This window comes from Etheostoma cragini, chromosome 12 (assembly GCF_013103735.1).
Source record: "Etheostoma cragini isolate CJK2018 chromosome 12, CSU_Ecrag_1.0, whole genome shotgun sequence".
Lineage (NCBI taxonomy): Eukaryota > Metazoa > Chordata > Actinopteri > Perciformes > Percidae > Etheostoma > Etheostoma cragini.
Window position 1 is genome coordinate 4,292,767 of NC_048418.1, and position 15,648 is coordinate 4,308,414.

Here is a 15,648-nt window from a genome sequence, read left to right on the forward strand (position 1 = left end):
TAACACATAGCTTGGCTATCCTGTGGCATGTGCACCTCCATAAGAAAGACCCACCGGGGCTACTTTGGCTACAGAGATACCATTTTTGATAGTGAAGATGTCAAGCTAGCTTAAGTAAAAGTCTATAACCTGCCCTTTTTATTAACACACATCAAGCATCTTGCAGCCATTTTGGCTGCAAACCCTCTGCTTGTCATGATCAATGCTCTGCAGTACAGGAAATGGAAGAATGTAAAAAGGGTTACTGCCATTCATGATTACAAGGCAGTCTCCTAATCAGTACTAGCGGGTCAGAGGAAATCTTGAGGGAGCTTTTTTGTTTAGTGTGTCTCTAACCAGTCACTAAGCGACATATCCATGTTAGAAGCTTCGACATTGGTTGCTATGAGCAGCTTAATGTCCTTTTGGAAAAATAAATGTCAATGTTATTATTGGTGCAAATTGGACTTACAAACCAGATCTATCTTGAGTCACTGATCAAATCAGAGATCTGCACAGTTATACAGAGGTCTGGACCCAGGTTAGGGTGACCTGGTATTTATGGTTATCTACTCTGCGAGTTTTCTCATTTCCATCCCAACAGACACATACGCACACATGGAGAAACGCTTACCCGTTGTGTTCAGTTTACTATCTTGGTTGTTGTCAATGGACATCCCTGCAGGGAGTGGAACAGGAAGTAAAACATTGGTTTCACAGCTCCCATGATGCCTCTTAGGAGGTGGGGATGATGGCAATACCGTGGGTGTCATTAACGGGGATGACATCGTTGTTGCCATTGCAGCTGCAGCATCTGTGCTGCCCGTAACTGTCAGCGAGCGTCGGACAGCCACGTGTGGGTGGGGCGCCCTGGGTGGGAAAGTTGTTCCCATCAGGGCAAAATTCGGTACCCCTCCCATACCGGTGGGGTACGTTCCGGTCATTACCATTGGAACAGACAAGTGTGAACAGTCGGACATTGCCCGCCTCACAGCAATCCGCTGTGGCATTTCACTGCTTTTGCTAGTAGTCTCTAAGCTAAAGGTAGCACAACTTAAATCCTGTGCCATCCCACATGTTATGCCACTGCTAGGTGACCCCGTCCTCCCGTTTTTAGTATGGCTTAAGTTTTCTCTTTCCACCTTACTCTCACCTACACTACCCACCTCAACACCAATGTTGGCTGAGGGTGGAGGTAGGCCTACTCTAGGCCCTGCGCTGGCACTATCTTTACTTCCTTTTAGGTCAGCAGCAGAAGGCGCAGTACCAACTGGTTGTATATCAACACTTTGCTTTCCTAAAGATAACTTATGCGTTTGATTACTTAGAACTGCAACTGAATTTTCATTGAAACTTCCGAGTATGTCTTCGGATGTAGAGGACGTAACAGATTTCTTCTCATCCTCTTTAGTTGCAGAACTCGATTTGGTACTTCCAGTGAAGCAAGGGTTCAATGTGTTTCTCTCCCCTAGCTCTGAAGCCTGTTTTTGGGGAGAAAGCAAGCCCTGGCCATGGGCAGACACTGGAGATCCCTGGATGTAGAATCCATGTTTGCTGCCTGTATAGTTTTGTTGCAGAATATTTTGTCCAAAATTAGAGTTTGGTGTGGGTTTACGGTCTGGCGAAGAATTCTGAAAGGATCTCCCAGGTGAGATAGAAGGGGAAGGTAATGAAGAAGAAGGAGAAGAGTGAGAAGACAGCGGGCTGCTGGGGCTTTGTCCTGCACTCCCCATTGACCCTCCTGCAACTCCGATCCTATGTCCGTCCTCCCTTGGCCTCCCCCCTCTGGACTCTTCATCCTCTATCTTCAGCGCTGGCATCTTGAAGCTCTGCGTTCCTGGCCCTTCGGCCAACGTCCCAGACATCGTCCCCTCGGATCTGCCTCGCCCTAATTTCGACTTGTCCTCCGTCAAAGTTATTTTGGACCCCCCCTGTGTAGCAGCATCAATCTGCCCCCCCAGTGCCATCTGGCCTTGACAGTGCCAGTCACTGCGGCGGTCAGAGGCCGGGCTGGAGGGTGATAGTGGAGAGGAGGCCAGGACCACAGGGATGTTGGCACCAGAGAGGGTAGAGGGAGCTTTGTGTTGTTGCTGCTGCTGTTGATGCCCACTGGAAGGTTGTCCGTATCCGCTGCCAGCAGTAATAATGCCAGGCTGCTGCCAGGGTGAGCCAGACAGGAAGGACATTCTCACGCTCTGTTGTCAGGTCTTGTTGTCTTGCTCTTTTTCTGCCTTTTCTTGTCAGTCTCTTATTTTCTCTATTTTCTTCTCCTTTGTCTTTTTTTGTAATTTTTGTTCTAGTTCTTTCTTTTTTTACTCTTTAGTGTTTCCTCCTGTCTCCTTCTCGTTTCTGTCTTCGGTAATTGTCCTTTTACTCTTGTCCAGGAGGAAGAAATGTCCTCAGGATCCAAAGTGTTATCAGCCTGGAAAGTAGAGGTAGCAATGCATCCTTTCTGGTGATGCCTCAGAGTAGTGTGTGTGTAACTGTACTAATGTGTATGAAGTGCACGTGTGTACGTGTGTTTACAGACAAAAAAAGAGTATGCGTGAAAGTGTGTGTGTGTGTCTAGTCGTCTCGGCTTCTCTCTGAGCACTGCACAGATCAGCTGTGGGGCTAAATTGCACCTTGCGCGCTCTCTCTCTCTCTCTCTCTCTCTCTCTCTCTCTCTCTCTCTCTCTCTCTCTCTCTCTCTCTCTCTCTCTCTCTGACATCACACAGTCACGTGACAGCCCGGAACATTCCCTCATTCGCTGGAGCAAAATTTCAGCATCGAGCCCCTAGCGACAAACGTGCACAGGCACACACATATGAATACACATGTTCACACACAAACACATGCAGGTACACGGAGACACACACACACACACAAAAATACACACACACACACACACACACACACACACACACACACACACTCTATTGTGGCAAACATGCACACAAACAGATAGATGACAGTCAGTTTCTCAGCTGCAATATGACAACCACTTTTACATGTTGATACAGAGTGAGAGACACATGGAGAGATTTGTGAAACATCACTGGAGACTGTAATCATCCGGACTAGATTCGGAAGGCCTTTGTTTCCTTCTTATATCAGCCCATGACTAGCGACAGAAGAAGTAAAAGAAAAAAATGTACACTTTATCACATTGACGTGATGAGTTGATACTGTGTGTGCATGGAACAACTGTGTGCCCTAAACCTTGTGCCCTCGTCTTGATTCAATTCTGCCCTGATGGAAATGCTTTTGTTTCACATTTTCTCTTTGCAAAGTTCCTATTTACTGCCCATAGCTATCTTTATTGTTTTGGTGGATTACATTGATGGAATTTGATTAAATAAAAGTATATTTTACTGAACAATTTTGCATTGGAGTGTAAACTGTGGGCTGTGCTGAGGGCTTGACTGACCAAATCGTAACATTTGAATTATTAAAATGCTTTAAGTTTGGCATTCTAGCTAACAGACAACATTAGTTAAAAAAGAAATAAACAGGCTCATTGTGCATCTTTTATATTGGCATTGCACAGTTTTGATTTGGGGTGTTGATAATCAACTTGAATTGATTTCCGCTGGCTGTATAGCCTGGATATATTTCATGTCAATGTTAACGTCACACAGAATACTAATATAGGGAGCAATTAATGTATGCTACGTGTACATTTTTCTTTAGAAGACTGTAAACATAACCTGGTCTGGACCTGTTCCATTCCACAGAAGTATAGCCTTGAATATGAGCACAGAATTAAACAAGCACTGCTGTCACCCACTCTAACTGTTATGTGCATTTCAAAACTTGTTTTATGTCACTGCTGCTAACTGTGTGTATTACTATTACACATGCTCTTTGACGTATGAAGAGTCATCTGTTGCGATTCACTAGGTTTAATTACTCTGCATGGGTGTTTAATGGTCAAGGCATACGGCAATTCCTATGGTGCCCCTACGGTAATGATGGCCATATAACACACTACTAATTAAATTAGGATGAAGTCCAAACGCTTTCCCTCTTTCTAATTTTCATTCATTCACTCAACTCCTTATGAATATCCGAGAGATCATTGAGGTGTGACCTTCATTTACAATGACACAGAAAGAAAAAAACAACACAGAGAAACAGAGAACACATTGTCGTCAATTTATTCAAATCTATGTGTAGAACATGATAATGTTTGTGAGCTGAGTGAGAGATGTCTACTTCCTCCATCCTGAAAAGAACTGGAGACTTTCTCCCCATTTCAAGTGTGGTGCAAAACCCCACTTTACTCCTCTGGAGATTTACACTACAGCTCTGCAAGGAGGATTAATACAGTTCTGACAGCAAAGGGTTTAGTCCATCCAGCCTCTCCTATCTCCACGTTTTTGCCGAGCCCTGATTTTCTGGACTTGACTGAGAAATTGTGTGTAGGAGCTAACTACCGCTATTACATTACATATTTGTAAGTTTAAGCGAAATATACTATATACAGTATGTATTACAGGGCTTGGTTGAATTCTAATGCAGAATGTGGCCTGTTATTTTCTTGATAACGGACCGTTGCTAAGTATAACACACCGTTGCCACAGATGCACTTCATCTGGATTGATTGATTCAGCTTTCAATCAATCCACTGAAAGAAGTCTGGATAATTTATCAGCTGTGGCAAAAAGCGGGGAAGCATGGAGCAACTTCTGTCCTCCAATTCAAGCAATGACAGCAGATCTGGTGAGCGTCTATCGCTACATCTTTATTTACCATCTATGATCGCTACACAGCAACAGCCGTAGGGACAACAATGGTAATAAGTTAGCTTAGCTACTTGCAACATGTGAAACGTTAACTTACAGGTGTGTCAACATGCAGCGGCTGTGCTAAAAGGAAACGAGATGAATGAGGACATAAAGCCATTACCGTGCGTCACTTCACTTTGAACAGAAATGTTCAGTTTAATATGAATTAGAACAGCCGATAGCTCGCTAGCTAGCTCACTTGGCATTAGCTGATGTTGTGTTATTTCCCGCAGTGATTAAAACAGCAGCATGGGTAATTTGTCCACCACGGCAGCACCACATAAAATATACGGCTACTACCACAGCCTGTAAGGTGGTGTTGGGTTTCGTTCATATAGGGCAGCTGTAGACATGAAAGGGGAGAGAGAGGGGGAATGACATGCAGCAAAGGGTCGCACCTGCGGCCACTGCACCGAGAAGTAAGCCTCTATCTATGGGTGCCTGCTCTACCAGGTGAGCTATCCAGGCGCCCAAGGCTTAAGCCATTTAAGATGACATTTACAGTTACATTCTAGTCATTCAACTGATGCCATTTTCCAGAGTGACGTGCTGATGTTCCGTGTATGTCATCAACTCCATGCTCACAGAAATTGGCTTCAAGGAGTGCAACCATCTGGAAGTCAGTATTCTCTCTTCTATCAGAACTGACAATTATTCCCTCTGCTTAAAGCATTCAGCAACCTTTCCCATCGACCAAGGTCATGTTGAAAAGGGGATACTGCTCTCACAACATGCAGAACGTGCTGGTTTACAGCTGGTAAATTAGGGTAGCTAAGGGTACCTAAACCCTATCTTAACTCATCAATAAGTCTCTATCTCCAACATATATTTAAAATCAAACACAATTGTTGTGATCTGTATTTTAAAATCAATGTTTGAAGAGAAAAAAACAATGAAAAACTGACTGAAGTGGAATGTTTGCGTTTAAAATTAAAGCCAAACAGTTGAGGTATAGACTTCTAGACAAAACAACTGCATTTTGTATTTCTCAACTGATAAGACTTAAAACTAACTGATCATTTTTACTCTGAGTCTAAACGCATTACCAATACAATAAAATACTTTTTCCTGTATTAACTCAGTCATGTCAATAATTGTATAACAGGTTCGAATCTTTCTGTTTGAAGTTAGTTTATGCCTTAAAGAAATCTATATATAAGACTTGAACCGAGAGATCCTTAAATCAGTGGAAAAAGAAAGAGGGAGGCCAGATCGAGTGTGCATGTAAAGTGATGTGAAGTGTGCGTAAATGTTATTACATAATTTGTGAGATGGGTAAACTGCGTTTACATGTGTTCAGCCTTCACTAAACAGCCCTGCACGTAACTCTGTGTTTAGCATCGTGGTATTCTGTATTTTCAGTCCTACGCCATCAAAGTCAGGTGTGGCCAGGTAAGCTCAGTTGGTGGCGCGGGTGCACATATGTAGAGGTTTATTCCTCAACGCAGGTCCAGGGTTCGAGTATGACCTGTGATGGTTTCCTGCATGTCTTCCCCCCTCTCTCTTCCCTTTCATATGTCAGCTGTCCTTGTCATTAAAGGCTGAAATGCCCAAAAAATTATCTTTAAAAAGTTAAAAATAAAAGACTATTGTCATCTTGAACCAGGATTAGGATCTTTGAACCCTGATAATGTTAAACGTGGCATTACAACAGAGTGGTCAGTGCTCACAGAAGACAAAAGCAGCCAAACAGAGGTAGAAGGAAAGCTAGTAGCCTTCATGTGTTGACAGTGGTAAATATCTCCAGAGTAACTTGGGCACCTTTGGGAATCTACTGTCGGTTAGCCAGTTTAAGGTTTCGACCTGCCTTTGAAACACTATTTTAAACAAACGCCTGATGGAAAAAAAACTGACATCTATGTGAAGCTTTTTCACTGCACATGAGTCATGACAGCTGACTGTCTGCCACCAACCCCACTTGTCCCCCAACACATCCAAGGCCTGTGCCAAGATAACAAGAGCAGCTTGTCAGGCATGACTGAAAATGAATGAGTTTTATTACATAACCCTCCATAAACAATTTGTCTACTGTAACCACAGAGGGAGTGACAGCCAGACAGAGGAAGACATTAGAGGGTTGTTCAGTTTCAATTAGCTTGGCAAGGGTGGGCATTATGCAAGAAATGCAGAATGCAAAGTTTGGGTCAGGCTAAGCATTGGGTTCTCATGATAAAGCAGAGACATTTGTAGATTAGACAGCTGGGGCTCTGGCATTTCTGGGACAAGACAAGAGAAAGCCTGAAACTGGGAAGACACAGGGGACTGACCCCTCTGTTTTCAATTCTCTCCTTCACTTACTGTTACCACTTCATGTGATGATGATCAAATCAGAAATAATTCAGCTATATTATGTATATTAGGTCCACTGGGTTGAGTTGTCATGTCTGGAATCCTGTGCCAGTGACCTTTAGCTCATACTCCTGCTGATGTCCCTGCATCCATAGATTTCATTTCTCTTCCCAGTTCACTGCTGTGGAAATGTTTGCTCCACTAGCACACGTTTCACTTCATTTTCCCCATGATGTTCCAGAAATAAGCGTAGATTGGTTTGATTTAGGTTTTGCGATTTGCTGGTTGAATCCCCCTAACACATGTTCTTAATCCGGTTGAGGATGTAGTGTTGCTGTTTAGGCTTGACTGAGGCCTTGTTCAACCCGCCAAATTCCTTTTAGTGCATATCCAGATTGTATCCAGATCGATTAAAGAAAGAGAGCAAAAACCACAACATAAATGACCCCAAGACCCAAACCACCAATGAATGTACCTACTAACAAGTGCTATGTATCAACGCCTATAATGTCTTATTCCATTGTGCCATAGAGCATTGTTGTCTGAAAAAAAACATCAACGAGCCACACTGTTGCACTGGGTGACATGTTCTTATTGTTAAATACTAGTTTATTTTGACTGAATCCCACATACACGCCCTACTTCACCAAATAGTCAATAAGCACCAAATGTGGATTAATCCGCAGATAAAAATAGTAACAAATGCACTATTTCCTGCTGTTTAGGTAACATGTGATGAGGCCAAAAATTAATAGAAAATGACAGTGAAGTACATCTTCAGTAAGGCCCGAGTGCCACAGCACAAGCAAGGTAGGGAGGCTGGAATTATTGAGCAAACACGTTGTTGTTTTTGTCCAATTATAGGACTGTTGACAATAAAAATAATACAGAAAAGCACCAGCCTAGTTCTGTAAATGAATGAACATGTTTCCTGCTGGTTCTGTTTGGAGAGACAGTCCCAGACTGTACATTCTTATTAACTCACTAGTTTCTATATCTAAATCAGATCTACAAAAACAAAAACGACCCAGTGCACACACTGCAGAGAAACTGAGATGAGTTATTTCACTTGTTTTCATCAGTGCTCCAGTATTTGAATTTTATTGGTTGATCTCTTTGTATTTTTTGTATTTGAGCTATTTTGTTGTATTATGCATTCTGCCTATATGCAACATTGACTTTCAATAAGAAAATCACCTTGCAAATTGTCTTTGCATACATAAAAAATATCTAGAAATTGTAATGATTATAAATGTGAGGTTGTTTAAAATGGCTCCCCAAGTGTAAGTGTTAACATCTCTACAACTAAAACGTTGGCAACCTGGCAACTAACAAACCGGACAACAGAGACACTATGTGGGATACAAATAGAGGAAGACAAATACGTAACAAGTCACGCGATTATTAAAAGCAGTTGCAGGTCAAATTAAATCTGATACTCTTGTGGCTTTTTGCGCAGGCAAAAATCACAGAGGTCCCTGATAGTTTCTCCTGTTGAAGGTCACAGATTGTTAAATATCAGCTGGAGATGGAGGAAACAGAGAGAGAGGATGCTACAGCTGGTTGTCCATTGCGCTGAGCAGAGAGAGAGAGAGAGAGAGAGAGAGAGAGAGAGAGAGAGAGAGAGAGAGAGGGGGGGGAGGAAGAGAAGGAGGGTGGAGGATCTTGTCAGAGCATTTCTATTTTTACTCCTCGACCTCACTGACTGTCACACCCAGTCCACCCCTTCTCTATCCCTCCATCCCTCACTTGCAGAGTCTCTTTGTTTCCATGGTAACTGCCTCCCATGTCTCCCTGACAACGAACCCCCCCCAACCCACTCCCCAATCTCCAATGCAGCTAATATTACGACGGTGCAGCGACACAGGGAGTCTGGGCAGGAGAAGGGAAGACATGTCGTGTATGACAAACCATTAAAGGGTAAAATGATGGAGGATGGAAAGAGGGGAAAACAAGAGGAATGAAGGGGGGAAATGATAGGACAAACAGAGAGGGGAAGAAGCAGGGAGATAGAGGAGGGTGGACAGAGGGACTGAGGAAGACAGAGAGTGGGAGGCAGATGAATCTGGGAATAGATATAGATGAGACATGATGAAGGGCAACAGATTAGCATTGATGGAGGAAGGGAGGAAAGAGGAAAGGGGGGGGGGAACAAGGTGGAAGTAGGGAAGTGGGGGCAAAGGAATACAGAGAGAAAAAGAGTCAACCAGGCAGAGGAGTGGGAGTAGAGTTACAGATAGAAACTGGGGTAAAGGAGTGAGAAGTAGAAGTAGGACAAGTATGTAAGTCTGTCTGTCTGTCTGTTTGTTTCTGTCTGTTATTGTCTGGTTGTCTGTCTGTCTGTCTGTCTGTTTCTGTCTGTCTGGTTGTCTGTCTATCTGTCTGTCTGTTTCTGTCTGTCTGGTTGTCTGTCTATCTGTCTGTCTGTCTGTCTGTCTGTCTGGTTGTCTGTCTGTCTGTTTCTGTCTGTCTGGTTGTCTGTCTATCTGTCTGTCTGTCTGTCTGTCTGGTTGTCTGTCTATCTGTCTGTCTGTCTGTCTGTCTGGTTGTCTGTCTGTCTGTCTGTCTGTCTGTTTCTGTCTGTCTGGTTGTCTGTCTATCTGTCTGTCTGTCTTTCTGGTTGTCTGTCTGTCTGTCTGTCTGTCTGTCTGTCTGTTTCTGTCTGTCTGGTTGTCTGTCTATCTGTCTGTCTGTCTGGTTGTCTGTCTATCTGTCTGTCTGTCTGTCTGGTTGTCTGTCTGTCTGTCTGTTTCTGTCTGTCTGGTTGTCTGTCTATCTGTCTGTCTGTCTGTCTGTCTGTCTGTCTGTTTGTTTCTGTCTGTTTCTGTCTGGTTGTCTGTCTGTCTGTCTGACTGTTTCTGTCTGTCTGGTTGTCTGACTGTCTGTATGTCTGGTTGTCTGTCTGTCTGTCTGTCTGTCTGTTTCTGTCTGGTTGTCTGTCTGTCTGTCTGTCTGGTTATCTGTCTATCTGTCTTTCTGTCTGTCTGTCTGTCTGTCTGTCTGTCTGTCTGTTTGTTTCTGTCTGTTTCTGCCTGGTTGTCTGTCTGTCTGTCTGTCCGTCTGGTTGTCTGTCTGTCTGTCTGTTTCTGTCTGGTTGTCTGTCTGTCTGTCTCTGTGGTCTAACGTTGACTGAAAAGGGCCAAATACAGTATCAAACAAAAAGCTAAAAAGTGCGCTGACCTAATGTTGTTAAAATCAATGAAACATCAATTATAGAATCTACATAAATACTTCAAATAAAAAAGCAGAAGATTGGCAGTGTCTTCTGCCCTTTACATTTGGCAGGAAAGCAGGAGGAAGGAAGAAGAACTTTCAGGCATTCTGGCAACAGCAGATGGGATGTGGCGAAAGGCCCAAATTTCCTATAAATATACAGTAAAGAAGACAGACCGACCTGAAAGAAATAGAGCAAAAGATAGGATGAAAGAAATAGAAGATTAAAAACAAGGCAGATACAGATGTCATTAAGCCGTCCTTAATGAGATCCTGCAGTTTTGAGGGCTCATGTTGGGCTAACCCATGAAGAAAACTCCATGATTCAAAGAGATGGTGAAAAAGGATTTCATTAACCCTCCACGCACCTGCATCATGCCGGGTGAAGCTACCGCATAAATCCGTCACATGTGGGAAATTGAAATGAGCCCTCATAATGATGGAGCCATCTAATATCTAAGGAGAGAATAATGCAATGAGACACTGAACTGAACCATTTCCATTATTTTGCCAAGGCTTTGATGATGAATAGTCCAATTATTATTTAGGCAGGTCCGAAAGGTGCGTTTCAGCACTTCTATTTCCAAAGTTGGCTGTAAAAAAAGGGCAAAGAGCACAAGTGACAATATCACGTGATCTTTTTCATGGCAGAATCGAGAATCTACCGCTGTTCAGCAGCTGTCACTCACATCTCCGATTTCCAAACCACTCACAGCATATGAACACACCCTATAAAATATGTATTTATATGGTGGCTTTGCTTTTAAAAGTATTGCAACACAATGATAAGATTAATTTCAACACGAAGGGAAACCAATGCCTCCTCAGTAGGAAAAACACATTCACGAGTCTAGTATAGTACGACCCATACTGATATTGATATTTTGATAGTGTTTTTACATCACAAATAAGGCTGCAATTAATTGTTTGGTCTATAAAATATAAATATGTAAATATAAAAATGTGGATCAGTATTTCCCAAACGCCCAAGATGACGTCCTAAAATTTTTCGTTTTGTCCACAACTTCCACAAAAGATAGTCAGTGTACTGTCACAGAGAAGAGAAGAAACAAGAACATATACACATTTAACAAGCTGAAATCAAAGAATCATTACTTTTGTCTTAAAAAATTACTCAAACCGACTAATCACTTATCAAAATAGTTGCCGATTAATTTAAAAGGTGCCAACTAATCGATTAATTGTTCTAAATCCCTCTAATCACAAACATGCAATACATTCAGATTTGGGAATAAGCCAGTCAATCTAACGCTCCTCCGTTACTTTTCTTCCCCCCTGAGGATTAATACAGGTAGCCTGGCTCCGCCCTCCTACGTACTTTCACTCAATTTTCATTTTCCTTCGGTATGTCGTCTGGGTTGTTCTTTACCCAATCAGAGAACAGAGGGAGTGGCTGAGAACGATGACATTGAGGTCGTGCGTTAGAGTTGTGGATCCATAATGCCTGTGGCGGAGAAAGATGCGAGCAAAGCCATTCGGTCTGTTGTGCCAAATATCCAGAAGATAAAGCCCAGAAAGAAAGAACAATCTTTGCTGAGTTGTGTTTGTGGCCGTGATGTTGTGGCCCTCCTCCACACAGGGTTTGGGAAAAGTTTGACTTTACAACTCGCTCTGTTAGTGGTGAAGGAGTTGGCTAAGGCGAACGCTAGCGATGCTAAGTTGACGTCATGACCAAACGTTAGTGATGGGTTATGGCAGATCCTATAGTTTCAAACTTCAACAGAGAACCCGCCTTCAAGGAAGTTGAAGAGTAGCCAGACTCTCTGTACGAATGAAATGTACGATAGTCTGGTAGGATCAGGCTACATTAAAGGTGTATCTTAATTCTAACCTCCAGCTGCTCTAGTGTGTGTTCAGAGTTGCAGTTCTCCCAGCAGACACCTGATGGAGCCAGCGAGCAAGTCTGAGACTCAACAGCCTCCAAATGCTTTACATCCAACACACACTGCAACATGATTATCCATCTGCAATGTTTGACAGCAAACCACAAGACAAGTTTTTCCCCAGCGATTATCTCAATTCATAGTATTCATTTTGATTCTCACTGGCTCGCTCTCAACCACAAAAGCAGGTCATTGCCTCTTGTGTGTGAGATTACGCATATCCAAAGCACATAGGCACAGAGACGAAGGCCATTTTCCAGGCCACACACGCCTGCATGGTAGAAAGAGAGTGAGGGTGTCCTTGCCTTATGTAAAGGTAAAATAGTCCCAGACATTAATATTGTACATGAGAGAAGAGATTTTAGGCAAAACGCAGGTTTATAAATAGAGACACTTATAAATAGAGACACACTTAGACAGAAGAAAGAAATAGACGCAGAGAGAAGAACAGAGTGAGTGGATGTCTACCAAACCATAAACCAAGGAAGCAGTCAGCTGTCAATAACTCTATTAGAGTCCATCCACTGACTCCCAGGCTCACTACCTAGGCTCGCTACTGTACCTGCACTGTTTAAGCCACGTCTTGGAGATGACCTCACGTGTGTTATAAAGTGACAAAAATATGATAATTAAAGGAAAACATTGAGAAAAACAGAGTCTGTTATGCCAAACTATTGCATCGTAGATTATAGTCCACAGCGTTGGGATTTCACTTACAGCCAACACGCCATCTCTAATAACTCCATTTCATGCTGGATTTTGCTTACAGACTGAAAGACCTTAATCAACAATTCTCAATAACAAATTGTTGCATTTTTTTGGGAGGTGCAGTGAAGCAACGCTACAGCAACAAGCAGCAGGTTTGTTGGCATTATTATTATTAGCAACCACAAACCAAAGTGATTAACCTTTTTATGGGGTAATGTTAATAACCTTCCTTCTTCAAATCCCATGAGGTTTGTGTGACTGTGCTGTAGCAGCACCAGATCTCAGTCAAGTGCAGCACTGAGGGAGGGCTAGCTATAATGCAACATATTCACCCTGGGACAACTTAGTGCTGACTGAATACACACATTACACAGCCTGGGTGAGGCTGTCCTCTCCAGCAGAGACAGGCTTTCAACAAACAGAGACACACAGACTTAAAGCCATGAGATGAATGAAGAGTCACAGAGTTTCTCTAAAGATTACCCGTCATTTCATTTTATTGAGACGTATGCCATGGCGGCATGATGATGGCGCAGTGGATATGACACATGCCTTTGATGTGGGAGATCTTGGTTTGATTCCCATCAACCGATGTGTCCCTAAGCAAAAAACTTAACCCCTAGTTACTCCAGAGAGGTGCTCTGATATACATAGAAATTGTAAGTTGCTTTGGATAAAAGCGTCAGCTAAATGACATGTAATGGTATGTTATGTTATGAGATCCTCTTTGTGGCCCATTTGGAACATTCCATTGAGTATACAATGCCTCTCATGTGCCTGAACTATACTATATATATATCTGGTAGACACTGGAGGGCATTTCATGTAACAAACAGCTCAGTAACATAATGGCAATGATTCAATGCATTCATACTTCATTTGCAGCTTTCACTAGGTGGATAAAATGGCAATGCCTTAACTGTCGCTGACCCACATCAACCATTACAGAAATGTGTGATTTGATATATGCATTGCACATTGAAATGCACATTTACATCCACATATCCCTCACACACAGCTGCATCTAGGGGTATAGGCCATGCCCATTTCTATTTATGAAACAATTTATCACAACATTACAGTATGTTCGCAAAACCCACTTTGGCAATCTAGTGTGTCGTTTATCTGGTTTCCTCTAAGAGAGATAACATTTGGGTGAAAATATTCTATGGAAACTAAAAATACCTGACCTCCCCAAAAGGACCTAATAGACCAATAGACACGTTACATCACGCAAAATCTATATTTTCAGGTGCAAAACATTCTTTAAAAAACACCAACTTTGGAGTTAACATGTCCTCCAGTCTCGTCATACCAAATCTGACAATGTTGCTGTTTTTTAATTTTTTTTATTTAATCCACAACAACAACTTTCTGTGGTTACGTGCTGACATCTAGTGCTCTAGAGTGTAATTTCAAGACCTTATGTACTAAAAGGCAGCACCACGCTTTGGAAATGTTCCCAACAATCACACACCATCGGACCACCTTCGTTCCGAGTTAACCGAGGGGCCTGACGCCAGTATATTAGCTGGCAAGTCTAGGTTGTTTCTAATGCAAGCAGATTTCACCCACTGAGACAGGTTGAAGACAACCTGAACAGTTAGGATGCAGTTTTTACCAAAAGACAGAAAAACACAATATGATGATTTTGGCTATGCTGAACAACTCCAATCACACAGGATGCGCTTATTTAGTATTAATACAAGATTAGACACCAAAAACGCCTTTTCTTTTAAAACAGCCTTGTCGTGACTTGTACCTGATTCAAACTAAACATCTATTTAACACACAATCACAGTAATGCCACTGTGGGATCATTAGTGTCCAACATTCCGAATAAAATATACAAACTGGAAAAAGAGAAACTTGTCTTACCTGTAGTTTAAGGTCCCGATTGGAGGGATTATGAAACAGAAAAAAGGGAATGGGGGAGAGAGAATGAAAAGATAATGTTCAGCCAGTTCAGAATCATCTTCATCTTATTTAAGACACTGATCCAACATCGACTCAAACAATGTCTTAGCGTTAGAACTTCTGATACAAAAAGTACATAATAAACTTACATTTCTGTACTTGTTACAGTAAGTTAGTCTCGGACACTACAGGGCGATTTAGAGACTGAAAGACATTTGAGAGTTGCTATTATGTCAGAATGAAGGCCTACGGTGTCAGAATCCGGAAGCTAGAGCTACAGCCTGATTTAATTAATCGATCAAGAGCAGATTTCCCAAACAGTGTTGAGTATTTGGTCAGGTTTTAGTAGTGAGAAAAAAGTTGACGTGAAGCATAGAGAGAATCACACTGGAAAGTAAAGCTTCATTCAGCAGACTGTGGGCTGTCACCAGAGACAGTTCTCAGGATTGAAAGCCAACATTATCAGGAGGAAGAAGCATTAGACTGAGGTCATGTCAGGGTTTACCCCGGTATACAAAAGGGTCAGGCAGGCCAAAAGACAGCTGCTTGCTGCTTACTGCATGGTTGTTACACTCATGGGCATCTGCTGGTATGTCTGTTAACAACCGGGGAAACTCAGATATTTAAAAAAGATTTTGTCATTTTTAATAAAATATCGAACACATTGAATGTAATCTGGACTAGGTTTTGGACATGAACATTTTTAACCTAAAAACTGCTCTGGATCTTTGCAAGAGTGATTCAAAAAATAAATTCATCTAATTTTAAGATCCTGTAACTGTAACTCCAGACTTACAGGTAACCTTGGAAAATACACTCAGTGACCACCATATTAGGTACCCCTACACCCACATTCAGCAGATTAGCC

The 15,648-nt window shown here is 42.3% G+C and overlaps 1 protein-coding gene and 1 long non-coding RNA gene across 8 annotated transcripts in view; one reads left to right on the forward strand and one right to left on the reverse strand.

Moving 5' to 3' along the window:
• The window catches only part of map4l (microtubule associated protein 4 like), an 83,285-nt gene that overhangs the window by 24,023 nt on the left and 43,614 nt on the right, over nt 1-15,648 (reverse strand). Inside the window, exon 1 of one of the 7 annotated variants that reach the window (XM_034887656.1) lies at nt 614-2,585. The exons of the other annotated variants lie outside the window; for them this stretch is intronic. Coding sequence (XP_034743547.1) covers nt 614-2,165 — 1,552 coding nt within the window. The 5' untranslated portion in view covers nt 2,166-2,585. Of the gene's footprint in view, nt 1-613; nt 2,586-15,648 lie in introns of those variants that run through there. 7 annotated transcript variants of the gene reach the window in all.
• On the forward strand, nt 4,580-12,935 carry LOC117954127. The gene is made up of 3 exons (XR_004658745.1): nt 4,580-4,684; nt 12,012-12,014; nt 12,925-12,935. It is a non-coding gene; the product is annotated as an uncharacterized LOC117954127 (long non-coding RNA).